General features: G+C 50.5%; 1 protein-coding gene across 2 annotated transcripts; it reads right to left on the bottom strand.

Moving 5' to 3' along the window:
* Nucleotides 1-1,911: 1,911 nt before the first annotated feature.
* Nucleotides 1,912-23,013, bottom strand: EIF4E2 (eukaryotic translation initiation factor 4E family member 2). 2 transcript variants are annotated; one of them, XM_073359158.2, is made up of 8 exons: nucleotides 22,911-23,013; nucleotides 21,535-21,649; nucleotides 20,657-20,791; nucleotides 17,583-17,687; nucleotides 15,153-15,305; nucleotides 14,842-14,978; nucleotides 5,189-5,267; nucleotides 1,912-2,385 (listed from the first exon to the last, which is right to left on the bottom strand). In XM_073359158.2, exons 1-7 carry the CDS (start codon nucleotides 22,928-22,930, stop codon nucleotides 5,222-5,224), a joined length of 711 nt encoding a protein of 236 aa, XP_073215259.1. In that variant the 5' UTR covers nucleotides 22,931-23,013; the 3' UTR covers nucleotides 1,912-2,385; nucleotides 5,189-5,221. The 2 variants fall into 2 exon arrangements, with proteins under 2 accessions (XP_073215259.1, XP_073215260.1); XM_073359159.2 differs by lacking the exon at nucleotides 5,189-5,267.
* Nucleotides 23,014-27,558: the final 4,545 nt, after the last annotated feature.

Below are 27,558 nucleotides of genomic sequence, written 5' to 3' on the forward strand. Positions count from 1 at the left end.
AAAGTAATCTCCATCGAACAATCAGAGCCAGAGGGACTGATGTTTTGAACGGAAACAGGAGGCAGAGGGGCTGTGGAAGGAGAGAAGCAGACATCCAACAGAATGGCAGTTCCATAGGGTGGCTCACTTTAAAACAGCACGACTGCTGCCCTGGCAGAGGTAATAGCAAGCCCACTCCTGGGTACGGCCTTCCACGGCATGCGTCCGAGGGGAAAAGTCTGAAAACACATAAAATAGCAACACTGGGCTCTGCGCATCGCGGGGAGTGGAAACGAGACTAAAACCTTAAGTGCTGTCATCTGCAGAAAGCTTAACACAATGTGGCTCAGAGGAGTATCTTATTACGACTGAGAATAAATCCCCCCTTACAAACCTTGAAGGCACCAGGACAGAGTATTATTTCAAAAGGAGCATTTTAAGTGCTGCAGCTATGGTATGCTACCCGGTAGTATCAGGCAAAACAAGCTGCATCTGGACTGGATCCATTGTTTAAGAGATGCCCTAGCAACTGGTGGTGGGTAAACAAGCAGCAAGAGGTGAGAGGGGACAAGGTGCCCTGAAAAGCACAGCTACAGAGAGAAGGGCTATCCGTCCCACTGTCTCGCCTACGGAAAGCCAGCAGCTGGGGATTTTTACGTCTTCCACCCTGATCCAGCCACCCTGTGCAGGGCCACGCAGCCTGGTCAGAACAACAGTAACTGTTTTTTATCCATCCCACCCCCGGCCCCCTGAGCGCTTTGAGGAATTCCAGGCGTGACTCTCCCAGAGCGTGGGATGATGTAAAGTGACTCTGGAAGGAAGAGCAAGATTTTCTAAGATCCCTCACCCTAGACTGTGCTGTTCTGAGGCTAACTGAAGGTTAAGAGGCTGAAGACCTCTGCAGTCAGCAAGGAAAATCCAGCATCTATCTGCCTTGACTCCTGAATTCCAGGTCTTTGGGTCACTGCGCACTGTGTGAAAGAGACTGGCTAACAAAGTCCTTTCCTCCAGTTTGACTGAGGCTCAAATTCCAGCTGACTGGGGAACAGCAGTTTTTGCCAAAATTCAAGTCTGTGGGCTCCAGGAGGAAGAGGAGGGGAAAAGGCAGGAGCTGTTCCTGAGCAGAACTGAGTTTGGATACAGCACTAACCAGAGGAAATAATCCACTCCCTTAGTTGCTGTGGAATCAGAGGGTGCGTTCCCAGGTGAGCAAGATCACCACTGGCCTAAAGCTAGGGTGGCAGCAGTGTCATTCCCATCCCCAGGTCCCCTAACAGCCTTTTCCACCCATCCTGCTGGCCTGCTCTCAGACACGGGCTAATGCTGGAAGGCAGCTCCAGGCTGGGTTGCCCCCAGCGACAGAGCAGGAACTCAGCTGCTGCTCCTCCAGCCCCCCCCACCCTGGCTGCAAGGAGAGGGGGCTCTTCCCTAATCCCACACCACATTTGATCTTTCCACCTATGACGTCCTGCAGGGTCACCGGACAGCCGGAGTCAAGGCAGTTAAGGCCTCGGAAGCCCCTCCTTCTCCTCATTTAAGGGACAGCTAATTGACATGTACGATGGTGGCACGGGCAGGAGCACCTGTAAGAGCCTGACTAGGTGGCAGGAACCTAGACCCATCCCAGGCATTGTTATAATTCACCAATCTTTGGTACGGAGCCTGTGCTTTTATAGGTAAACACCTCAGGCTGAAGTCATCCCTGCTGTGACTGCAATGAATACTGTGGGGTTATGGCAGGGCTGCCCTCCACTCCTCCTCTAGAGGAGCAGATTGCAAAGCCAGCCCTTTGTTGGGACAGTTCCTGTGTGGTTGATGGGGAAGGGGAAGGAGGCAGGCTGGCCCCCTCTCTGGGGTGAAAGGGCAGAGGAGGAGATGCCAAGCTAGAAAATCGCCACCCCAGCTATTCTTAAACAAACCAAGCCAGAGAGATTGAAAGAAACAGAGACCCAATAATTTATTGGCAGAGCTGAAAGGAGGCATTTGCAAACCAATGGGTCATCTCTCCTGACCGCAGAGATTCATTAATACTGGTACCCCTCAGCACGAGCGCATGGGATCACAATATCCTCTGCACAGGGTATGGAAAGAGGAGAGAAAGTGCTGAAGGAGGCACGGGGAGGGCGCTCTGATAACTGAAAAGTCGGCCTCCTGCCCTGCCATTGCAAAGAGTTTCGTGTGACCAGGTCAGCCGCTTATTAGTCACCGATGCAGAAGGGCTTTGAATGAAATCCTTCCTCTGGGGTTGAGTGCAAAAGGGTGGCGTGGTCAATCCAGCCTGCGCGGCCCTCCAGAAATGGCAGGGCACGGATGGAGACCTCTCAGCGGGTTCACACCAAGAGAGGAATTTACCACCAGCCTTGTTCTCACAATGTGATTTTGGTGTTTCGAAAGCTCGAATTATCCCTGGAAGAGAGGGGGAGAGAATGAGAAGTTTAATACGTAGGTAAGTACATAGCCCCAGATACAGACACAGAGCCTGACCGGTCCCACCACACTGAGGGCAACAAGCAACAACCCACCTGATTCACGTTCACCTCCCAAATCACCTCTAGTTAACCGCTAAACATCCACACTACACCCAAACAGCGTCTCTGTTTATTCCAAGCTGCTACCAATCGCTAGTATACTTAGAGGGAAAATGAGAAGATCCTGGTTTCATCCTCATCTATTCGGAAACAGACAGGATATTATTGCTAGTAACGGGGGTGTCAGACCTGCACAACCAGCTTGGTAGATTTCAGGACTGGACTAAGTTGGCTCATTGCAGGGTCTCTTTCCCATACATCTATTCTGCTCTCAAACGAGTGACAAGTCATTTTGTTTAGCATCTGTGCTCTTAGCTCTCCTGCCTTTAGCCCCTAACCCAGGGGTCTCTTTGTAAAGGGACTGGCAAGAAGGTTAGGCACCAAATGCGCCCTACCTTAAAAATCCCGTACCCTGGAAGGGAAGTTCTCAGAGTTCAAACACAGAGGGGCCAATCCTGCAGCCCTTCCTTGTGTGACTAGTACCCCTGCTGCTGCAGGATCAGCCCCTTGTCCGTCTTCGCTCGGGGCACATGGCCTGGTCACGGATAACCTAAACCGATGGTTAGCCTCTGCGGTGGTGCTTTCTGACCGCCCTCAGCAGCAGCAACCCAGGCGACTGCTAGAGCGGGGCTGACAGCGATGGACACGTCATAATGTCAGGTTTCTAGAGGGACCTTTCGGACAGGAGGGAAGTTGGAGGGGAGGGAGGGATACCTGTTGAGAAGGCAGGTTCTGTAACTGCATGGCAATGGGCAGAGTTCCCACAACAGTAGCAGGGCACAGGGTCATTCAGAACAGACTTTTGGGGCACCTGAAACGAGTGACACCCAAGCATGCATCATAGCAGGCCAGCAGAGCTCCCCTTGCTGGGGAATGCAGGCAGCCCAAAGGCGTGGCAGTATACTGTAGGACTGTGAAATGTTTCTTCAACCTCTGTGCTGCTAAGGAGCCATGTGGTGGCTGTGACATCACAGCATGGTGCATGCTGGGATATCCCAGTGGGGCAGGCTGGTGTGTCTATGGGCAACCTGAAAGTAGTGAATTTAAAGGTGATTGCATGCCGAATGCCCTTCTGCGATTTGGGGCAGTAAGTACTTTCCCTGCTATTACTTAGACACATGCTTGGAGGTCACCGTCAGAAAAAGAGTGGTAACCATTCTACTCCTGAGCGCTCTAATGGCAGAATTGGGCTGCGTGGCCATTTGGGAACATGGGTCTAAACTCTTCTCGAATCCAGAGTTCAATTACTGCTGCGCCCTAGCCCATGCCAAACACACAGACAGCAAAGCATCGACCTCGAAAGCAGGTTTCGGTGGGACTCCTATCGCTGGGTTAGTTCTTGCTTTGGTGGAGTACTGCCGTTCCACTTTCTTTCACCATCCCCCAGTATTGTATGGTCCCTAACGTGTTTCTTTGTGGACTACGCTATATTTGTTCTTGCCTCTACTCTCCTCTGGCCAGGGTAGGCAACTCCATGCAATTAAGAAAGTTAAATCAACATTCCCCACATAGTCAAATGCACTTGGCACATTTACTGTCTTCTAAGGTTGGCATTTCACAACCTGTGCTGGGAGCTTTTTACTTTGGAAGGTCGTTTGAATGTCTTCTAATAATAAAACGTTACTAAGTGCTTATGTAGCACTTCACAAGCATCATCTCATTAACCCTCCCCAACAGTCAATCCTGTGAGGTAGGTAAAAAAAGAACGCTCTTCCGTTTTGCCCAAGGCCACAGGGTTTATCCAAACAATGTTTGTCTAAGGCCACAGAGCGAGACGGTGGCAGAATCGGGATTACCAACGAACTCCGGAAGCCGGTCTGAGTTGCAGCTGTCACATATGCGGCTTTGTGGGATTTAGGAGCTTGCAACACATCCCCTTTGGGAACATTACTGTGTACCACACTGGGATACACTGCAAGAGGAGGGATTGCTTGACAGCGATCCAGCTTGTCTACAGCATCTTGACAACGGAAGACACCTCTAGTCACTAAGTAGCACTCTGGTAGCACTCTGCCCCCTTAACAGTAAGGCACCCACAATCCCGTACGTGGACCAGAGTGTGAAAATGATGTTGGTCATAAGATGGACAACTGTACCTAGCTATTTTCCCTGCACAGGGTTGCCATTAACAGAGGGGCTGTAGGCACTCTCATCCTGTTAGCCACAGCAAGTACTATTTTTAAATATAGTACCTACTGCGCATCCCTCATGGACAAGCCTTTATTGACACAGTCTAGCTCTTCCACCTCAGCCCTCGGTCAAGAGCAAGGCCTGCCAAGCTGGAGACGCCGTTACCAAGCTGTGTTACAGGTACGCTCTTCGTTTCAGATTACGACTCCACTTCCGAGCGCCAACTCTAGACAATACAAACAAGCTGAAGCCATACCTCTCAGCCGACGAGGCACCGGGACACAGCTGCCTTGCCAACAGGGGATGCATTGGCTAACTGGCTGACAGCGTCCTGGCTACAAACGCCAAGTGAGCAGTTTTTCCCAGGGTGAGATTACGAGTGCCTTTTGATTCAAAGCTGAGTTTGGACTTTAGCAAATCAGCTAATAGTGATGGGACTGACGCCAGACCAGAAGGTATTCAGGTCTGCTGTGGAGTGTTGTCCCCATATGAACGCGGGCAAGCTGAGAGGTATGCCATAAAGTCATGTAAGAAGAAAGATGAGGCCCTACCCTGGGTGTGACAGAGAGAGGGGGAGCGTTCGATCAGCGACCACTGCTGTTCACCAGGCCATGAAACTCCTCCCAGGCCCTGGTAAGCCAGAGGGGGAAAAAAAAACAGCACTTCAGATCAAAGGGTTCTTAACTTTTAACGAGCGCAGAGACATTCAGTGGCGTTTGAAAGGCCATTCTGAGAGCAAGGCAATGTTCTCACCAGGGCCTAGTGGACAGAAGCATCCTTAAAACACAGCCAGACATCTGACAGCATGAGGCAGCTTTAAAGTTCTGCACAGACATGAAGCTTTCTGATTGGCTGCCGGTGACATCATAGCAGGTTAATACCCACCAGATACAAGGTGGGACCCTTGAGCTGTTTTTAGACTAGAATTGCCATTTCCTATTCCTAATAAAATAACCCAGGGTTGTGTATTTCTGGAGGATCATCATGTTCCTTGACTGGTTAAATTCACCCAGTCTGTGGCCTCACTCTCCAGCACATACCAGGGCTCGCTGTAATCCCCCAGAAATACACTGCTTTTCATGCCGTACGGCTTAGTGATTAGACCATTCTTTGACCAGGCTGCAGATTCCAATTGTTATTAGAGAGGGAGCCTCATTTCCTATCATAAGCCTGCTCAGTTAATGACACCTACGCTAAAAAACGACAGCTATTTGCAATGAAAATGTTTTCAAATAAGTTACAGGGATAGGCCTACTGTTCCATTCCCTGGCGAAGAATCTGTTATGGACAAAGTTAGCAGACTGAAAAATGACTGTCTGTTTTACAGAGACAGCATATTGAAGGGTCTCCCAGGGAAAAGATGCTGAGGTGAACATGAGCATAACTATTATCTGAGATCAGACACATCAAGGAGCTCTGTATCTCAGTGCCCCCGAATACTGAGCTTATTGCTATAGTACATGCCATTTCACTCAATCCATGGGGGCATGGTCGATTAGAAGCAACCCATTTCAGTTGTAAAATCTGATTCCGTTCCATGATTCTGCCTCCAGTACTAATTTTCAGACCAAAAGCCAAACATTTACCAGCAACCTAAGAGTTCACTTATTCTGTAGTGAGTTTGTGACAGTTCAATGCCTCCTCCCCCACAAGACTCCAGATAACACAGAAGACTCCGTGTTATCACCGGACTCTGGGAGTCTCCCAATGCATTTACATGACCTGTGCCTAAAAGCCAGGCTGTAAGCTCCTGAGGGCATTAACTCTTCAGCAATAAAATCTTTAGGCTACATTTTCAACTGCTCTTGCCTGGTAAAAGCACTGCCCAAAGCCCTGGCCAGGGCTTACCAGCAAGGGTTCATCCCAGATATTTTTCTGGCTGTGTTTGATGGCTGCATACCCTGCCATGAGATTTTTTCCCCCCCATTTCTAGTTAGTTTCTCTTGGGGAACTGGCCCAATACAAGCAGGGTTTCCCAACACACCTTACCTCTTGGAGGTTGTGACATTGATCGCTCCTAAAAAAAGCATTCCCCCTCTCTGAACATGACATGGATAGATCCCTCTGACAACCACCGCAGCAGTGGTGAAAGGTGAACAGTCCTTGAGGCTAAGGTCCTGGCTTGGACCTCATATGGCAGGAGTAGCAAGATCACCCCATCAATGAACCTCAGGCCTGACACGCAGTGACCACGCTTCTGGGGAAAAAGGGGAACTCAGCCTCCATGGCCCATTCAGCCGGTGGCCTCTTTGGAGACTGCTGAGGGTGCCCTTTCGGGTATGTTTACACTGCGGTACCAAACCCTCAGCACCAGGTCTCAGAACCAGGTCAGCTAGCGCGTTTGGGCTCGGACTGGAGCCTGGGTACTGGGACCCTCCCCCTCAAAGGGTCTCAAAGCCCGGGCTCCAGCCCAAGCATCTACTCTGCAATTGTATAGCCCCTCAGCCTGAGCCCTGCAAGCCTGGATCAACTGACCTGGGCCAGCCACGGATCTTGCATTGCAGTGTAGACATGCCCTTAGTTCTAGTTGTGACAGGAGTTAATTAAGGAGGCTGTTGTGTAGAGCTGACTTGTTTTCTATCCGTTCTCTTCTCCCCTGCCTGGGAGCTCACAATCTCATCATTGTCTCCCAGAACTCCCTTTGTTAGGATGGGTGAGTGACGGACGTGGTTCCCTGGGATGACAGCATCAGAGAGACAGACACCACTGCCTGATGTTAAATGAGCACAACTGGAGTCCGACCTCTGATCCGAAGCCTCCCAAACAAAGGGAACGCGAGGGTCAGCGCTGCTGAACGTATCACAGCAGCCAGCGCCGTCCTGAGGGGGCAGCACACTAACCATTTCTGCGGCCACCTGGCCGCGGGGGGGGGGGGGGGGGGGGAGGGGAAGGGGTGCAGGTGCTACTTGCAGTCCAAAACCAAACATGAGCGACTGTGGAACAGGGCCTGCCTGTGGCCTCTCGTGGATGTTTACGCACAGACTCACGGTTCCATTTGGACAGGCATAGCAGCTGCTGCTCAGGAGGCCCCTGTGCTAAGGGCTCATCACAGGGAAGGCAACAGCATGGAAAGAGATGTGTAAGTTACACCAGAGGAAAAAAGCCTACTCCCTCCCCTGAGGGGGCTGCATGCTGTGGATGGGCCCCACCCAAGAATCTGCTCAGCCCCTGAGATCTTCCCTCCTTACGTACACCCAGGGAGCACCTTCCTTCAGGACTATGCAACCTGGGGATCTTTCAGAGACAGGACTACTGAGAGCACTGCCTGGGCTGAGTGTGACACCAGGATCTGCGGAACCCACAAATGTTCATCTGAATTCAGAGTGTAGTTATCAAAAAGGTAACAAAAATGGGCCCTTCTTACACAGCACCCTGGCTTCGTGGGTGCTCCCTGGCTCCCCCCATCTGCTCCTCCATCTGGAAGCTGCCCACAGCCCCCTGTCTGCCCATCAGCCTTCCTTCACACCTCCCAGCCCGGATATGTCCACCCCACAAGCCTCTTTCCCAACTGCCCCCTTCTCGTGCCACCACCCCAACGTGCTTGGGAACAAGTTCCTTACCCCGACGAACCTAGCACCCACCATCCCCTTCAAATCAGCATATTCTAAGACACCTTGACAAAAGCATCCATGCTGTGTTGCTACCTCCCGAGTCCTGCTCACAGCTTTAGAGTGAAACTCTTCAGGCAAAGGATCTGAAGTGATAAAACACCACACCTTTTATAGTGCTATTAGCATTAAAGAGATCTGCTGACTTTACTGATAAAACCACCTCTCTAGTTTTGTTCGCCCCTGACACATTTCTGCAGCCAGGGTAGAGTGAGCGGCCATCTAGTTTGTGTCCTGCATCATCAAGGCTGCCCGTTGAATTCTGCTTGCAGAATCTTTATGGCCTACGGCAGGGCCAGAGGCAGACAGTGCCACAGTGTAAGGATATTTTTATTTATAGGCATTTTTATGCCCCTCACCATGGTATCTGAGCAGCACAGAAACATTAAATGAATTTATCCTTAACATTTGGGATTACCACCATTTTACAGGTGGCGAAATGGAAGCACTTGAAATTAAGTGACATGCTCAAGGTCACCCCGGAAGTTTGTAGCAGAGCTGGAGACAGATCCCACATCTTCTAAGAAGGATTCTTGCTCTTGTAAACTAGTTAGACCAGAATTTGATTTTTCAGATCTCAGGTGACATTTGCCACCCTGGCAACTAGGGACAAAGCAATGTTTTGAAATGAACGTGTTTGAGCTGGGCTCACTGAGAAGAAATGTGGAATAGCTCCATTTTAGTCACTTTTCTGATGACAAAGACAACCCACCAAAAGAAAGGAACCTTTCAGAATTGCCCGCACCCCTGACATGCGCTGTGATGCTACAGAACGGACCCTAGCGGCAGAACCGCCATTTCAAAACCTAGTGTTAAGAAAGGGTTCTTTAAACTTGCAGAATCTACTGGCTGGGATTGGAGGATGGAGGGATAACTGAAGTGAGCCATTGCTGCAGACGCTCAAGACAAAAGGAAGCAATCTTTAGCCCTGGACTGTCGCTGCTCTCCACGGTTCTATTCCTAGGCCCGATGGGAAGTAGTACAGAGCAATGCATACATCTGGACACGTGACCAGACTAAGGCATGTGTCAGTCCAGTGCGGATTTCTACAGGTTCCCTTCCACAGACCCTCCACAAAAGCAGCTGCATAATGGTAAGAACAGGGCTAAAAATTAGAGGCCCTGGGGGCAGGTCCCATTCAGTGCAGTGTAAAGAGACAATCGTAGAAGTGGCTGCAGCGTTCAGCTATTTCATTTCCCAGCGTGCTCTCGAGAAATTGTGAGCAGATGGAAATGGGCCTCCCAGTGGGTCAAATGAGCTGTAGAATTAGCTATGCTCTGATGTGGCGGCAAAGGAGATGCCCCCCACAAACACGAAGCCCACTGACTTGCCGTTGCACTTTCCCATAGAATCAGTTTCTGCTAGGATTTCCTGGCCAAACAGCGCTAAACTCTGTGGGGATTTCACTTTCCAGCAGTCTCCAGTGGATCCAAGACCTAGTTCCCCGTGCGTGTCCTGTGGGGCTCTACATAACCACGTAATTCATTTCCCTACACCGCAGAACCCTCCCTCTGTTCCCTTCTGTATCTGCTCATCATCTCGCTAACCTCAGACCTTTTATTTTCTCCAAGTGTCTGCAGTGACAAAGACCTGATGCCAGCACTAAGAAGATCAGCCATTCTTCCAATTGACTCGAGTAGTTCCAGTATTTCTCAGTGCCGACTCCGAAGGGAAGGCAGAGTTTTATACCCTGCTCAGCTCCCACTGCAGCAGCAGCCACCTACAAACAGGGGCTTTGTTTTCAGAAAAGCCGCCCTGCTCAAAGCTCTGGCAGGATACTCCAGAGTCACTTAAAACTATTTCCAGCCCCGCTGGCTCTGCAGAAGTCTGCTGTGCGGCCACACAAGGAATATGTTCCCCTCTCTCGGGGGGTATCACTCCTACATTACCCTGGGTCGCTGACTGCGTGGTGCTGGTGGGAACAGCCACCCGAACACACAGCATGAGTTGGAAAGAAGGATTGGGGGTAGACATGGGGGAAAACATATGGGTCAGTGAAGGAACCCTGCTAAACCAACAAACAAATGTCCCACAACTACAGCAGCCAGTTCTCCCTAAATGCACCACTGACCCCAACAAGCTCCAGGTTCACCCACTACCAGGGTCAATATTTGCAGTAGTTTACGCCAGACGCTACTGTGCTGGTGGCCAATCCCTCACTCCCTTGGAAAATGGCACAGCCTCCGTTGTAACAAGGTAATGGGAAGGGGACAACATTCAAAAGCCAGGAAGTGCCAAGTGAAGGGTGCAACTGTCAAGAATCCACTTTTATTCCCAGGCTGTGCCAGGTGCAGGGTTAATGGGCTGGGGACCACGTCTCACTCGGTTGTTTAAAACACCTAGGGGTGACAGGAGCAGTTATGGCTGCAGAGGTACAACAGAATTTCCCTCAACTCTCCAAGCATTACAGGTTTTGAAGAACAACAGCTAAAAGGAAGAGCTCTTGGGGAACAGTAAGAGACGTTCTCCCCATCCATTAAAACAAGACCGCTACTGCAATGCCACATGCATTTCAAAGGAGACCAGCACTGATGTCTATGGTACTGCAGGTCCGAGGACTTACGCAATGCTGCAAGGGACTGGTCTAGCTCTTCTAATGATATGGAAACAAATGGACCCTACTACTTGCTGGGATTTAGGACGTTTCTCAAAATCATAAGCATGAGAATGAAGGGACACAGGAAAAAGGCTCTGAAAGATCCACTTATCTAGCTAAAAACACGGCCAGAGCCCAGGAAGAATGGTGTGTAGAACAACCCCTCTGAACGACAGGGGTACAACCGATTCTTTTCTAACCAATGTGGCAGCATCAGTACCTTCAGCAGCAGAGGGGCTTGTCACCTCTGAGTGGCTGGAAGAATTGGGGTGTATAAAATAAGTTTAATATGTACATTTAATGTCACACAAGTAATATATAAATCCTGCCCCACAGGGCCCAGAAACTGCAGTGAGGGACATGCTGGAGATTTCTAGAGATGTTCATTTGCAATGTGTCAAAAGCTAATAAAGGGCAATGCCCTACACAAACAAACACACATACACACACACACTTTTGTGAGAAAAGCCCATGTTCTCCCGAAACCCACTCCCTCCCCAGAGCGGAGATGCCAATCAAACTCTGCACGTGAGCCGAGCTCCGGTGGAGAGGTGCAGTCCATACAAACAAAACCACCAGAAACCACTTGGAAAGGAGGCCCTGACACAATCTCCAGCAGGGCAGGTCCATTAGGGCCTCTCATAAAACACAGCCACAGCGTGAGAGAATAGAGTAATGGCTAGAAAGCCCCCCTAGAGTCATAAATCAGATGGTACATGTGCAACATAAGTGGAGTGTAGTCTTGTATTTCAACAGGACTTGACAGACAGGGAAGGTAACGAGGGTGAGATTTTCTGGAAGATAACAGCAGGTTTGCAAGAGATTCTTTATTAGCAAAAGGACTCTGCTAACGCAAACCAGCTCAGCCAGATACAGTCAGACTGCAGCCAGTGCTGTAATACACTAACAGAGTTGTTAATCTGCCAAAGACTGCACCCAACCCAGAGAGTTTACAACTGCAGCAATTAAACTGGTTGTTAGCAGCAACTACACACTAATGCAAACAGTATGAAAGCAAGACACAACAGGCCAGATTCTGGATTTACACGGTGGAAGTGAGATCAAAATCTGTGCAGTGAAAACAACACTATTAAAGGGAGATCTGGGACTGTGTTGGAAACACACAGCAGCAGACTTGAACTAGCTAACAGCAATCAGTTCTTGTTCTCCCTTGGATAAGTCAATGAATAGCCTAGCCCTGCTTACAAGAAGCTGCAAGCTCACTTCCTGCATTCTTAACTACACCAGAATGAGCAGGAGACAAGCCAATTTAGCCCCTTTTAAGAATCATTCCCAGCTGTAATGTGAGCTAGTCAACAACATGCCCTGTTTAAGTGAATCTGTTCCTCAAACACCTGTTATTCCCAGACACTGGCATCCTGGATTGTATGTCAGCAGAACAAATGCAAGGGACAATATCCAGAGACAAGGGGCCATGAGCAAAGGGGCAGAATACAGCAGCCTGGGGCAATGCAATGCATTCCCATTTCCTAGGGCAGCAAAGGCTAGGAATGCTGTGGAAAGAGCACATTCAGTCTCCGGGGAAAGGCCGGGATGGCTACACTGGAAGCACCGCTTGGTAAACCCTCTCTCCCTCACCAAGACAGCCAAGCTGCCTCCAGCCACGATAGCCGGAATGCTGGCTCAGAGCAGGGCCTTTCTATACAGAGCCATGGAGGAAGGTAGGGAGAAGAGAAGGGAAAGTGACTGAGGAGTTTCTACAGTCCCCTCACCCACAGAGAGTCCCGCAACCTTAGGTTGAAGACTATGCCGTCTCTAAACAAAGGTCAGACACAACACAGCCAAATGCAGGTCTGCAGGAGCCCTCTGAGATCTCGGAATAAAACAGGCATGACAGAAATGTTGCTCTCCACAAGCATTTAACATAAGCATGTGCAGGAGGAGTGCTTGCTACACAGCGAGATGGCTCACGGAGCCCAATGAGAGATTCAGTCAATAAAACAAGTCAGATCTTTTAGCAACAGAATAGTCAGGAACAGCTTTAGGTTAATAAGAAAAATCTCTTTCCCCCTCCATCCCCATACACCAGTGGTCATCCAAGGAGAGGTTCTCTGGCAAAGAAAGGTTCTTTGACATTAATACAAAAAATATGTAATTTGACTAGCTGACCAACAATCTAAACATGCAGCAACTGTGGCTTCCATGATGTAAATCAGAGGGGGGCAAACTATGGCCCGCGGGCCACATCTGGCCTGCGGGACCCTTTCCACTGGCCCCTGAGCTCCTGCCAGGGAGCGGGGTCAGGACAGGCTTGCAGAGGAGCCAGCCCAACTCCCTGGTGGTGAGCAGGCCGGAGGCTAGCCCCTGGCCCCGCCCCTTCTGCTCCACTCCCTCCCTGTCACAGTTCCCCCAGCGCCTGGGCAGCGTGGCTGCAGCTCCGGCCAGGCGGCCCGGCTATAGCGCGGCCAGACCTGGGGCTCCAGGGCGGCACGGTCAGGGGGAGTTCGGCAAGGGGGAGGCGAGGAGCAGGGAGGGTTGCGGGGGGCAGTCAAGGGGCCTGGGCCCTGCTGCCGGGGACAGGGGCAGAGCAAGTCAGGGCCCCCCTCCAACTCCAGCATGCTTGGCCCCTGTCCCCAGCAGCCAAGCCCAGACAGGGAGCAAGCGCTGCCCGACTGCCAGGGAGAGCAGCCAAACGAGCAGGGGAAACACACAGGGAAAGGACTGAGACCCCCTTTCCCCCACCCCACGGGTAACGTGGGGCGGGGAGAGCAGAGAGGGTTGGATACAGGGTGGGGGTCCCGGGGGTGGGGAGCAGGTGGGATTGGATAGGGGAAGGCGTCCCAGGGGGATTGTCAGGGGGCAGAGAACAGGGGTGTTTGGATAGGATGCAGGAGTCCCAGGGGGCAGTCAGGGGTGGGAGTTCCGGGGGGCTGGAAGGGGCAGGGGCCAGGCCACACCTCGCTGTTTTGGGAGGCATAGCCTCCCCCAGCCTCCCCTACCTGCCCCTCCATACAATTTCTGTACCTGATGTGGCCCTAGGGTCAAAAAGTTTGCCCACCCCGATGTAGACGCTTGTCCCACTAAGAACTAGGCTGATCTCACCAGTCATTGTGACCACTGCTCTGTGGTGTTTAAATTGGATGGATGGCTTGCCAAGATCTGGGAAGTTTTAGACATGGAAACAGGGTTAGCCTAAGGAAAATAAAACAACAAGTACTTGTGCCCTTGGTTACAAGATGGACTAGAAAGCCCTCTACTCCACTGAATTTCTCTCTTTATTAATTTCTTTGTGCGTATGTAAACTTTGAAACGTTCTTAGTCTAACCCTGGTTTATAATAAACCTCAGTGAAAATGGTTTATTGTTATTTACTTATGACTAGTACCCATATATGCAGCAACTCTTTGACACTTTGAGAAATAAAAGTCCGCCGAATGGCCTAGCATGGCAAATTATAATGAGCTTTGTTAAAATACAACTGTCCTCTCTACGTACCATGATCCTCTAGTCTTGTTAGAAAGCCTCTGTTATCAAGGGTTGGGACGATTTACTATAAAGATTTATTATGATTAGAAATCAGTTGTACAGCACTGTAAATTTACACAGTGCTTTCCCAAGAACATTTATTAACTTAATGATTCTATAAATCCCAGTTAGCTTTGGTATTTTATTCTCCATAATTCCTCCTCATTCAAAGGAACTGTTCCCCACTGCAATCTTGTTTCTTAATCGAAAAAGCCCCTTCCCATGATGGGTAGCTCATTCCCAGATGAAGACCAGGGCGGGTCACTAAGAAAGAGATTAGGAGTGCAGGCTACAGGCAAACCAAGGGATTTACTAGTAAATTCATATATTCCCAACAACAGTAGGGCAGCGAGAGGCTTTTTGAGGCCATGCTGTTTACAGTATCGTTAGCAGATAACAGCCCCAAAGCATCAGTGTGTGTGACCACTTTTCTCTGCACCTGGATCCTACAGAAAACTGCTCCAACCAACACACATTCAACTGACAGCGCTCCCTCCCCCTGCCCCCGCACGTACTTGATGCTGTCGGTGTGCGTTTTGTATTCCATGATGGTGTTCGGAGGTAGGTTAAGCACTCGGCGTAACGTGTCGCGTATCCGAGCTGTTGTAGCCTGGTCACTAGCAGTCTTGTTCCATATGGAGATAATATCCTCCTACAAAACAATGATGATGGGGGGTAAACCGATGGGTGTTTGTGCGCTCCAGCCAGAACATATGCTTGATAGTGCGCAGGGCGGTTTACATCGAACTGGACAGAGATGACTGCCCCACAGATGCCATCCCCCAAGTCAGCACACATGCCCAACGTAGTCCCAATGGAGGCTTACCTGGAATCGGACAGAGACAACTGCCCCACAGATTTCTTCCCCCACCATAAACTGTTCTCCTAACATCGCCAGAATGAGATTCTCCCAGCAGCGGGACGCTAAGCCCTTGCGCAGACGGATAATCCACTTGCCACCATTTTTGTTGGCATCGTCCTGGGAAGAGGGGTGAGAAAGTGATTCGTTTTCTCCCAGCTATTTTGCTGCTAAAACAACAAGCTCACAAATGAGCAAATATCAATCACATGGGACCAAGAGGGACAGAATGAAGGAATGTTCATGCTAAAGCATTGTCATGTTTAGTGATGAAGGAGGCATGACAAAGGTATTCTGAATGCCAGGCAACATTTGAGACAATGACTCTCCCCAGAGATTCCACAGATCTTCCCTCTATTCACACTGTACTGACTCTAAACCAGGTTAAATTGATACAACATATCACCATGATCTGGGGGTCTGCACATGCAACTAGGGGATAGGAACTCCTGACTTCTACTTCCATCTCGAACACTGATTCCCCCTCTAGGCTTAGGCTAGTCACCTCGCAATTTGTGATTCAGCTTTCCCAGCTGTAAAAGGAGGAGAATACCTAATTACATCACAGGGATGTTAAGGGAACAAATGTTTGTAAAGTGCTCCTTAAAGGCAGAGGAAGAACTGCAGAGAACAGGTTATTTCTGCAAGTTACCAGAGAGAACTGTTACAAATACAGGCTCCCTCACTTAGACTATCCAGTACTGGAGTGAGTCACAGTAAGATTGGAGACGTTACAGTCCTAGTCCTGATGACTGTTGGTGCTATCACAGATGCAGGCTGAAGATTTCAGTGCAGGTGGCGGCAAAAACAGCTACACGCAAGGACGACAAACGAAGTCAGCACAAACTCCAGTAATGTGGGAGATTACCGACGGGAGGCAAATTGCCTTTGGAGCAAATGTTCAGGATTGGGAGAACAGACCATTCCCCTTAAGAAATGAGCTATCCAGGAGTCAGTCCTTAGCAGGAAGTTTAGTTTAACCCCATGAAGACCTTTCCACATTGACTAAGGTGGACAAGGAAGCAAAAAGGAGCCAATGTGACTGCTGAAAATAATCAGAAGAACTTAGGAGGTTTTCGGGGCCAGAACGAACAGTGGTTGGAGTGAGGGATTGGGTCTTGTAGTTGTGGGTTAGAGTCAGTTTTCTTTCAGGTTGAGTGCACCTCAGTTCAGTGAGCTGCTTAATTTCCCTTTGTCAGATGAGCAGCTCGATCTCCCAGCACAGTAAATAACCACAAACATTACGATTGAGGCTTCTGATATCCTGCTAGATGGTAGGGTAGGGTCAGGTAATGGATTAGCATCACACGGAGGCAGGGAGTGGTATTTTATATATGACCATACAAGGACAGTGGACTAGGATTAATTTAGAAAGGAGAAAAAGCACAAGGAAACTAGTGGAAAAACGAAGGGTAGTAGTGAGCTCCAAGTTACTCCTTTCTCAATACACGAACAAAGTGGGTACCCGAAATTAAAAGAACCATTTTAAGATGCTTTTTAAAAAAGTTTAAATACTGACAGGTGGAATCTTCTGCTGCAGCATCTTATGAAAGCATCTAGGTTACGGAGAGTCCAAAAAGGATAGACATTTATATTAGAATAGTATTTGTGGCAACATGGGCTATAAATCCCCATGCTTCAGGGCATATACTAATTGCCAACTGGGGTCAGAAATAATTTCTTCAAGGCAGAGTAGCAGTTAGGTGCCTCATGGCAAGGCATAAAATTCTCAGACTGCAACTGGTACTGGTCATTGTTAGGGACAGGTGAGCAAGCTAGAGGGAAAATTGGTCGGGTGTGGCAATTTCCATGCAGACCTACTGTCTGACTACTACAAAGAAACAAGCTGAACTCCAAGAAAAAGAAGACAGGAAATCAGATCCAAGCCTCCCAACCCACCCCCAGATTCTTTATTATGATTCTGTTTATTCTCAGTGCCTGAGCTTTCACCCACTGGCTTCTTCCTTCCACAAGGAGAGAAGTTGGTCTCCTACATTCAGGCTGCAGTTGACTGAATCAGCCAGAACAAGGTGCATGTGTCACAAAAAAGCACACAGTAACGTAGCCAAGTTCTCTTGGGCCGCAGCTTCGGGAGTCTCTCTGGAATCTGCCATCTTAGACTGGAGACAGCTGATCACCAGAGGCAATTTTTCTTAGTCTCAGGGAGAGTGCCAGCTTGCATTGCTCCTGAACGCCCCTCCTCTGCATGCAGGGCAAGTGCCTCATTAGTTGTGTCAGTAGCCGCTATGTGAGAGGAGACCGGGCTCTGCAGGAGGACAAATGTAACTGCAGCCGGAATGACAGCCTGGCTTGACATTTAATGCTAGGAGACCAGTCACTGCTCGGCCAGAAAATTCCCGATAACAACACAAGGCAGACACTTGAGCGCCAACTCACCTCCCACATGGGTTTGATTCCCTCTTTGAAGAGATGGAAGTCGCTATGGCCTGTCAGGTCCCCGGGACGTACCATGTGACTATAAAACCTCCAGAACTGCTCCACCTGTAACGCCACATGCACCAGGCAGTCAAAGACAAGTCATCCAATATGGCTCCCAACACTTTAGAAGGGGGGCGTCACAATGTCAGTCTCTCTCCCTCCAGCGAGGCAGCTCTGTGCTGCTTCCCTGTCAGACTGCACGTAAGGACAGTAGCCTTCAGGACATTCAGAAACAGAGCAGTGGCATTGATAGGGCTTGTGCAGGTGTTTCTGGGAGTGGTTACAGCTGTGTGACCGGCACACAGCCCAATTATTAGTGTCTGGCCTGTTGCGAGCGTAACAGACACACCAAATAATTCAGGAAAGTCTATCTGTGTAAAGAAAACCCGAGGGGGATGAAGGCTGCTTTGGAGGAGAGCGAGAAGAGATACACAAGTCCCACCCAAGCACCCTCAATTTGCAGCCAGTGGTGAAAAGCTTTTCAACACAGGGGTAAGCTACTGATAGTTCTCTCCACACTACACAGAGTCTCATTAGCATTTCATACCCTTCCTCTCTACAACAGTGGGAACTCCTGGAATTATTCCTCACAGGAACAGTTTGGGTTTTACCATAGGTGATTGAAGGACAATACACATATTCTGGTGCTAGTTTAGGATCTTAAACCACCTTTTAAAGTGCGTATTCATACGGCTGCCTAGTCACCGCTAAGATTAACCACCACTGTACATTTTAACCCCTTTGAGCACTGGTTTCTGCTGCAGCACTCTTTGAATTGACTTTCAGTGTCCCAGGCAGCAGTGAATTAGGGGATTTTTTGTGGGTTTTTTTTTAAATCTGTAAAGTTTTTCTTGACACTTAAAACTTTCCTGAATGCCTTATTCTGGCCCTTTGAGCTGTTTTGGATGACAGAGAGTTTTCTCCTTAAATAAAGCACTTAGGACCAGATCCTGCAAGCACTGAATTCAATAGTAAAGCTCCCCAACTTGGTTCAATGGCACAGGATAAGGCCCAGCTAGAAGATAAGGATGGATTTGTTTTCATACAAAAAGCCATCATTTGCATTTTAAAGGATTCTGTCCAATAATGAGCTAATTAAAAGTTCTGGTAGGGCTGTCAAAAGAGTTGAACAAGAGCAATGCCACAAAGACTAGGAGAAAACCCAATAGTATGGCCACCAATTTAAGCCCAGGAATTATACTTAAAATGTCTGTACTTATCTTTCAGGGGGGAAAAATCCCTTTCAAGAGCTGAACTCATTATGGATCCAAGAAATGAGGGGAAAAAAATCTTGTTGAATACAGTCTGTCATTAAAATACGGTGTAGACATTAGATTCCCCAAACTGTATGATATGCCCTCTAGTGGCTAATTTTGTATTTGCAAATGCCTAGTGATTTTTAGCCAAAACTACACACAGTAGGCTTGCGCTCAAAATGATGCTTTTCCCTAAACCTATTCTCCCTCCTCCTTGAAACCTAGCACCAGAAAACTGTTACCTGCCTGTCAACAAGTTTCTTTCTTAAGCTAATATCTCCTATCCCACATGAAAGTGCGTCATTTCCAGTCTACAATGGAGAATCAATAAGTTTCTCCTTGTTCTTTATTGTAGCGAAAGCAAAAGATTCACAGGTTCTTAGTTCCTTTAAAAAAAAAAAAGCAGTGCAGGGGGGAGTCCTCTCCCCCAACTCCCAAATGGTGTTGGCCAAAACTACACTGAATTTGTATCAAATTCACAAATCATTCCAACAAGTGTTTTGTTTTTTTTAAACTAAAGTGGTTTGACAGCTACTGCCTATCTCACCACATGCAGAACAGTTATGCTGGTTCCTCACTATTTAAACCTGTTTCCTTTCTCCACAGCTGGGAGAGCAGATAAGCAAATTTTACTTGTTGAAGTAAGAGAAACTGATGAGTCCTAGGGGTCAGCCCATGACCAGCCTTCTCCCCATTCCTGCCCCCCTGTGTGTGGAATGATATGATCCAGATGTCTGGACAGGCCCATGTGACACCTCAGTACACTGAACATGTATAGACTAATAGACTTATTTCAACAACCTGCCTCCAAAGCTGTGTGACTGGAATAGGATATTTTCACATTTCAAATGGTCCAGTAGAGAGTTCAGAAGTGGACAGGATAAATAAACACACTGAAAGGGACCCTTGGAAAATTCATGGAGCAACAAGTTTACTTATCTTGTACCCTCTGCGGTCCTGATCATCCTGGAGAGTGTTTCTGAAACTATTCACAAGTGAAGACAGTGGCTAGGTCTGAATTTAGGGTTACTTGCCTGGATGGTGACATTGTATTTCTGTTTCTGCAAGATTTGGCAGTGATTTCTATATGTGTTTCCCATGTCTCCTGGCTTTATAACAGTATTTCAGAGGGCCAGTGCCACCCAGCTTTGCTTTTCAGTCCTCAACTCCATGGAGAGACAAGGAACCACGTCGTCAACAGATACAAGCCCATCAGCTATTTACATGTGTAAAACAGACAAATGTCTGCTCCAAGTATATTATTCATGAAGGGGATGCATGTAGATGGGAATCTACAACATTATTGCCAGAAGCAGTGGACAGAAAAGCTTTTGGTTTATGATTCGCACATCAGTTACAGCCATTCGATATTTCTAAATATAGGAAAAATCACTTCCTCTCTTACCCACCTGCCAAGTCCTGAGCCTGACTTACTGCGTATCTACTGCGAGACATAAAGGAGAACGGAAATGCTTCTTACTTGCCATTACTTACAAGCTCAGGGAGTTCTGTTTCCACTGCTACTATTAGCAAAGACACCAATCTCTAGAACAGGAAAGGCAGTGCTGCTTCCTGGTCTCTTTTAGGGCTGTCCTCTGTTGTAGGCGAGTCAGAATGTGAGACTCAGATGAAGGCAGATGAACCGCTCTCCTTTACGTCTGGTGGTAGGTATATAAACGTGGTACACACATGCAGACACATAGCCATAGAGAAAAGCTACACTGAGAAGCTGCATCGTGTTTAGTCAAAAAGGTAGAACAATCGGAATGTACTCACTGAGGCGAAGGTGCCGATCTGTTTGATGTTCTGTTCATAGCTCTGAGAGCTGGTGGGTCTCCCGGGTGTTCGTCTGGAGTACCAGAAAGTATAATTATACTGCAGGGGGTGCTCGGCAGGCCCTGGGACGACAGCCTGGGGAACAGATAAGCTCATTTATTCTCCCATATTTCTCTCAAGAGGAGATTGAACAAACTACATTCAGAGCATTAGCTGCCCACACGTTGCTGCCATCACAATCTAAGATGAACAGTTTAGACTCATTTTCGCAGAAAAATCTCATCTCACTTTAATAGCTTGACACAGACCATTAGTTTGGCAGCAATTGACTATAATTCAAATAGGAGATTAGAAATCCATAGCACATTTGTTCCCCAAACTGGTAGGACTGGGTGTGCTAAAGAGGCTGCAGCTCAGTCCCAGGAGGAACGTCTCTCAATAGGAACCCCTCTTGCCAATTTAGGAGCAGCATTAATCTCTGTGTAAATTCCCTTTTGTCCTTGGCAGCAAAGAAATGCAGACTGTTTAAAAAGCACAAAGCTGATCTGGTAAAGCGATGGGAAGCTCCCCCCAACCAAGGCTTTCTGAAAATCTGATTGAGGAAAGAGTCCACCTTTGCTTTCCGTCTCCATATGGAGCCCAATTTCCTAGGCAAAGAGCTCTGGCTGCACTAGTAGAGAGGATACTGAAGCTTGGCTCATGTACCCATAACCCAAAGTCTATTTACCCAACAGCTTATATGGCTCCCCATCACGGTGCTAACACAGCACTAAGCCAGGACAGCATTCCTAGACATACTCCTTACACTGGGACAGATTGACCTCATGCAGATGCCAGCATTATCCCTTGATGATGGCAGTGGGGCATCAAGAACTCACCTTCCTCTTGGTGCTACTCTGGGGTTTGTCACGATCATTTTTTTCCTTCTCACCATCTTTCTGTGTGCTGTTCTCTTCGTTCTGGTCATGGTCCCCACTGTCATCATCTTTCAAACTGGCAAGGGCAAAAGAATGAGCTTTACATGTTTCATGGCTGAGGTGCCATCCTACAAAAGTGAGACTTATATTACTTGACTTCTCCCCGAGGCACAAACCGCTGGCACAATGGAGCCTATGCTGCAAGTCTACTGACAACAGATTCTTACAGGGAGAACCACATGAGAAAGCTTATGTGCCCTACCCCTGTCACAGACCACTTGGCCAACAAGAACCCCAAGCTCAAGCACATCGACTCTTAAAAACCAGATTAACTTTTAGGACAACTACAGGTTTTCTTCCTACATTGAAATCTGTTTGAAAGATCATTAAATAGGGAAGTACCACTGAAGATAATTATAGCACACCCATCACTTCGGGACCTATGCACCAACTAATACTGACAACCGTCAACTGGGGAATGGAAAAGAGACTGAGTCTCTAAAAGTACGTCTACACCACAAGCGATACATGGCACAGCCGCAGCTATGCTGCCATAGCACAGATACTTACTTCAGCAAGGGAAGATGCTTTTCCAATTGCTGTAGTAAATCCACTCCTCAAGGGGCAGTAGCAAGGTCAACAGAAGAATTCTTCTGTCAACCGAGCAGTGTCTACACTGGAGGTCAGGCTGGCTCAACTACATCTCTCAAGGAGATGAATTTTTCACCCTCTCAGCATCATAGCCAGGTTGTCCTATGCTTTAGATACAGACCAGGCCTAAGGGGAGTTAGTCAGTTGAAGCCCAGGGAGCATCTTGCACCAAACAGGTCTCCCAGTGCCGCTGGAGCAGCCACAGGGAAAAAATCGTGGGTGCTCAGCACTCCCCAGCGGCCCCGTCGATCAGCTCCTCCCCCCCCCGCGCCTCCCGCCCCCTGTTCAGCGTCATGCAGGAGGCGCTGGGGCGGAGCAGGCCGGGCCGCGGCGGGGTGCGCTCAGGGAGGGGGCAGAGCGGGCTGGGTGCGGGGCCTTGGCGGAAAGGGTGGCGCCGGGGCAGGGCCGGGGGTCGAGCTTCCCACCGGGGAAGTGGCAGTCAGTGCCGGAGCCCGCAGCTCTCCGTTCACCGGGACAGGCCAGCGGGCGGGCTGCGGGGACAGGAGCCAGGCTCTGACCGGGGCCCCGTCTGGCGTTGGCGGCTGGCCCTGGCCGAGAGGCGTCTGGTCCCCGAGGCCGCTGCCCCCGGCGGCGGCTACACAACCCGCTGCCCGCCACCCGCTCCCGCAGAGCAAAGGGGAGGGAGCCAAGCCCGGGGGGGAAGGGGGGGGGCACCTCAGACTCACGCGTCAAATTTGTTGTTCATCCTCGCTCGCCGCCTCCGCCCGTCTCTCCAGTGACTTCCGCTCCGCGCCAGTCACCCTTCCGCCACTTCCGGGAGCGGCGGAACTCCACAGCACCGACGCAAGTTTCCGCACGGCGCAATGAATGCGCGCGCCGTCCTCGCGAGACCGGGACGGGCGCCGCGGCTAGGGGGCGGGGGGCAGCCAGTCCACCATCTTGAGTGTGGCGGAAGTCAGGAGGCGCGGCCCCCCGCCGGGCCCGTCCCTGGGTTTTTCGCGTCTCATCCCCCCACGGCCAGCACATGCCCCCCCCCCCGCGGCCCTCTCACCCCCCACGGCCAGCACCTGCCCCCCTCCGCCCCGCCCCCACCTTGGGCCTCTCACCCCCCACGGCCAGCACCTGCCCCCCCCGCCCCGCCCCGCCCCCACCTTGGGCCTCTCACCCCCCATGGCCAGCACCTGCCCCCCCCGCCCCGCCCCGCCCCCACCTTGGGCCTCTCACCCCCCATGGCCAGCACCTACCCCCCCCCGCCCCCACCTTGGGCCTCTCATCCCCCACGGCCAGCACCTGCCCCCCCCCGCCCTGCCCCCACCTTGGGCCTCTCACCCCCCATGGCCAGCACCTGCCCCCCTCCGCCCCGCCCCCACCTTGGGCCTCTCACCCCCCATGGCCAGCACCTGCCCGCTCCGCCCCCACCTTGGGCCTCTCACCCCCCAGGGCCAGCACCTACCCCCCCCCCCCCGCCCCCACCTTGGGCCTCTCACCCCCCAGGGCCAGCACCTACCCCCCCCCCGCCCCCACCTTGGGCCTCTCACCCCCCAGGGCCAGCACCTGCCCTCCCGCCCCGCCTCCACCTTGGGCCTCTCACCCCCCACGGCCAGCACCTGCCCCCCTCCGCCCCGCCCCCACCTTGGGCCTCTCACCCCCCATGGCCAGCACCTGCCCCCCCCGCCCTGCCCCCACCTTGGGCCTCTCACCCCCCACGGCCAGCACCTGCCCCCCTCCGCCCCGCCCCCACCTGGGGCCTCTCATCCCCCACGGCCAGCACCTGCCCCCCCCGCCCCCACCTTGGGCCTCTCACCCCCCAGGGCCAGCACCTGCCCCTCCCGCCCTGCCCCCACCTTGGGCCTCTCACCCCCCAGGGCCAGCACCTGCCCTCCCGCCCCGCCTCCACCTTGGGCCTCTCACCCCCCACGGCCAGCACCTGCCCCCCTCCGCCCCGCCCCCACCTTGGGCCTCTCACCCCCCATGGCCAGCACCTACCCCACCCCGCCCCCACCTTAGGCCTCTCACCCCCCAGGGCCAGCACCTACCCCACCCCGCCCCCACCTTGGGCCTCTCATCCCCCACGGCCAGCACCTGCCCCCCAGGCCTTCCACACACACACCCATGGCCAGCACTGGAAACCCCCCCCACTGCCCTGTGGCAGGATCCATCCCACTTTAGCCAGTGGAAATGCTGGAGCCTCCACCCACTTCCTCACCCCTGTGTCTGGCCCCGATACAAAGCACCAGGACTTTTCCGCACCTGCAGAGGCCGAGGGGCCCTGGCAGGGCCAGTCCGTGTCACATTAGCTCCGGGGATGCTTGGGACATCATTTGGTGCCTCCTTCATGGAGCCAGGAGCACGGGCCTGGTTCTCCATCGCCCCAACCCCTGCCCATTCTGCAGCACCAGGGCGCCCCTGGTGCACATACGCCTGGCGTGCGCCGAGTTGTAGCCCCTCTTCGGGCTCCTCCTGCTGAGGCTGTGGCTGCACTTTCCCCCGCATCTCTTCATCCACGCACACCCTGCAGAGCCGTGAGATCTCCTTGTCAGCCTCCTCTTGGGGCTGGCTACGGTGGCCGTTCACCAATGCAGGAGCAAGAAGCACAGTAGGGAGGTTCTTTGCTACTGGGGAGCATGCTGCAGCAGTGGGTGCTGACCGGGTCTCTGCCCAGGCTCCCCTTTGGCTGTCCTTCTGAACCTTTCATCCTCACTCCTGTGCCCTCCCCACCCCGGGGATAACAGTATATATATGATTACAAGATATGCTAGCATAACTCATGCTAACACCTCAGGCCAGAAACGCATTTAAAAATGATTTTCTTCCCTCTTCTCTTAGATTATCCAAGGGACAAACAGATGCTGCTAGATAATAGAGATTATCTTTTTTTCCTCTCACAACTCCATGTTACTTCTTGTGTGTAATCTTGCAAGTCAATATAAGTAAAAAGAAACCTTATTTTTAACTAACAACTTTGGTCATTAGATGGTGATATTGGCTTGCGGTTGTGACTGCTTGCTGTATGTGGACTAATGTGCAGCTCAACCGCTTGCCTCGTTCGCCAGCAGAAGTCAGTCCAATAAAATATATTATCTCACCCGCCTTGTCTCTCTGAGAGGCAGTCAGGCCAAACCTTTCAAGAGCAGCCATGGGCTTGGGGTGCCTTCTTTGTGGTTCGAACTGTGTGAAAAACTATTTTTTTTGGTTTGGTGGCAGAACTGGGGGTTGTGGGGGGGGGCAAAATAATCAGGAATGAAATTTTGTTTCAGGGCAACCTGAAATGAAAATGTTGCAAACTTTTAGACAAGCTGAAATGTCCAAAGAAAAAAAGGTTATGTTTCATGGTGACCAAAGAAACGGTTTGTTTCAATTTTGGGAGAGATTTTACATTTTATCAGAAGTAGAATTGGAGGAATTGCCAAAGCAAAACACCTTTCCAGAATGAAAAGTCAAAAGATTTCCTTTTTGAAATGCCAAACAAGCTATTTTGACATTCCTGATTTTTTTCTTCTTACCAAAACAATTAGCTGACCGAAACCCAAATCTGCATTTTGCAATGGAAAAAGATTTTGCATGAAAAAATTTGGCCCAGCTCTCCTTGAGCTGTCTTGGGTCGCATATCTTGGAGCGACCCTGAGTGTCTACAGCTCCCATGACTTCTGCTGATTTTGGATTCTCAGTGCCTCTGAAAAAACTCAGTCCTAGGTGTGTCAAACTGGGCTCCCAAAATCTGAGACGGCCCAAATCCATGGCCGCTTTTGAACTCTTTGGCCTCAGAGTCCTGAGAGGCACAATAAACAATATTGCTGGTGGGGAAAGAAGACAGAGTAGAGTCAGCTAGTTTCAGGGGATAAGAGTTCAGAGAGTGACCACATCTACTAGGACATGTGTGAGAAGAATTTCTGGGAAGGCTGGGTCGTAGAATCATAGGGTTACAAGGGACCGCCAGGGTCAGTGATTTTCAGGGCTGAAAAGTGGAAAAAACCTCCACACATGCATTAAAAAAATTGCAAAGAAAAATATTTGTAACAGCTCCAGCACATGGACGCTGTATGATGGAAGCCTGACATCTGCCAGGGAGAGAGGCACATCTGTGACCGAGGGACTTCCAGCGAGCTGGGGAAAGCAGGTCACACCTGTCAAAGTGATAAGGGCTTCAAATGTGTGGTCTTAGCACATGTCCTGGCTTTTGCAACATGCTCTCTTAATGCTGGACGTGCCTCTGCAGCTTGGCACTGGCAGAGGCAGGACTGCTTCTCTGAGCATGTGTGGGGAAAGAGGCAGGACTTCCCTAGAGCCCTGCTGTCTTCCAATCCCAGGAAAATGCCCTGGCAGCTGGGCTATGAGGTATTTGGGGGCAGGTTTCTCTCAGTGGTTCATGTTGAAGCCATTCCACTGAGTATGAATTTAAATAGTCAGTGGGACAAAGAGTGAGACGACTGTGGCCCAGTGGTTAAAGCACTTACCTGGCTTGTGTGAGACCCCCAGCTTCAAATCCCTGCTCTGGAGCAAGGGTCTTGGACCCAGGTCTTCCAGCCTTACAGGTGAGCAATCAAACTGCTAGACACAGATGGTCTCACAATCTCTCCTTTGGAAGCTGTTCCACTTCAGATAAAAGATTCGTCATTGGACCCGCAAGTGAAAAGGACTCAGCTGATGGTTTGGCCACACCCCTAAGACATGGGGGGGGGGTCCCAAGTCCCTGCTCCAACAACTATTTATTTACACCAAATAGAACAGCATTGATGGGAGAGATTGAAAGACCCCCCTCCTCCCCCATCCCAGGATGCTCCATAGCCCAGGGCATGCTCCTGAGATGGGCAGGATGTGGCAAGTTCAAATCCTTGTGCCACATTGGGTGGAAGGGGGAATTGAACCCAGGTTTCACACATCCCAGCTGACAGCTCTGACCCCGGGGCTAAAGATTATAAAGGGGTCACTGGCACATCACTTCTTCCCCCATTTTCTGTACAGCTCCTAAGTCCTCTCCCCCAACTCCCAAATGGTGTTGGCCAAAACTACACTGAATTTGTATCAAATTCACAAATCATTCCAAGTTGACTGAAATGGCATATGTCCCCAGATAAGCGATTCGTCCCCCACATTTTGCCCAGCTCTAGCAGGCAGCTGAAAACCAATAGAATTGACAGCTCTTGAGCCTCTGGGCTTTGGCAGCACCAGGACAACGGATTAGCGTGTGGCAGATTGAAACCGTATTCCAACCACACACGCTAGGCTCCAGATCTCCAGTACACCAACGCTGCGCAGTGCTGTAGGACAGCAGCAGTCAGAGGGAGCTGGTCCCGGCTCCCTGATCCTCTGCCTCCCTGCTCTGATGGAAGTTAGAGTAGCTGTGACCTATGCTAACTTTTACTGCTCCATAAC

This window comes from Lepidochelys kempii, chromosome 9 (assembly GCF_965140285.1).
Source record: "Lepidochelys kempii isolate rLepKem1 chromosome 9, rLepKem1.hap1, whole genome shotgun sequence".
NCBI lineage: Eukaryota > Metazoa > Chordata > Testudines > Cheloniidae > Lepidochelys > Lepidochelys kempii.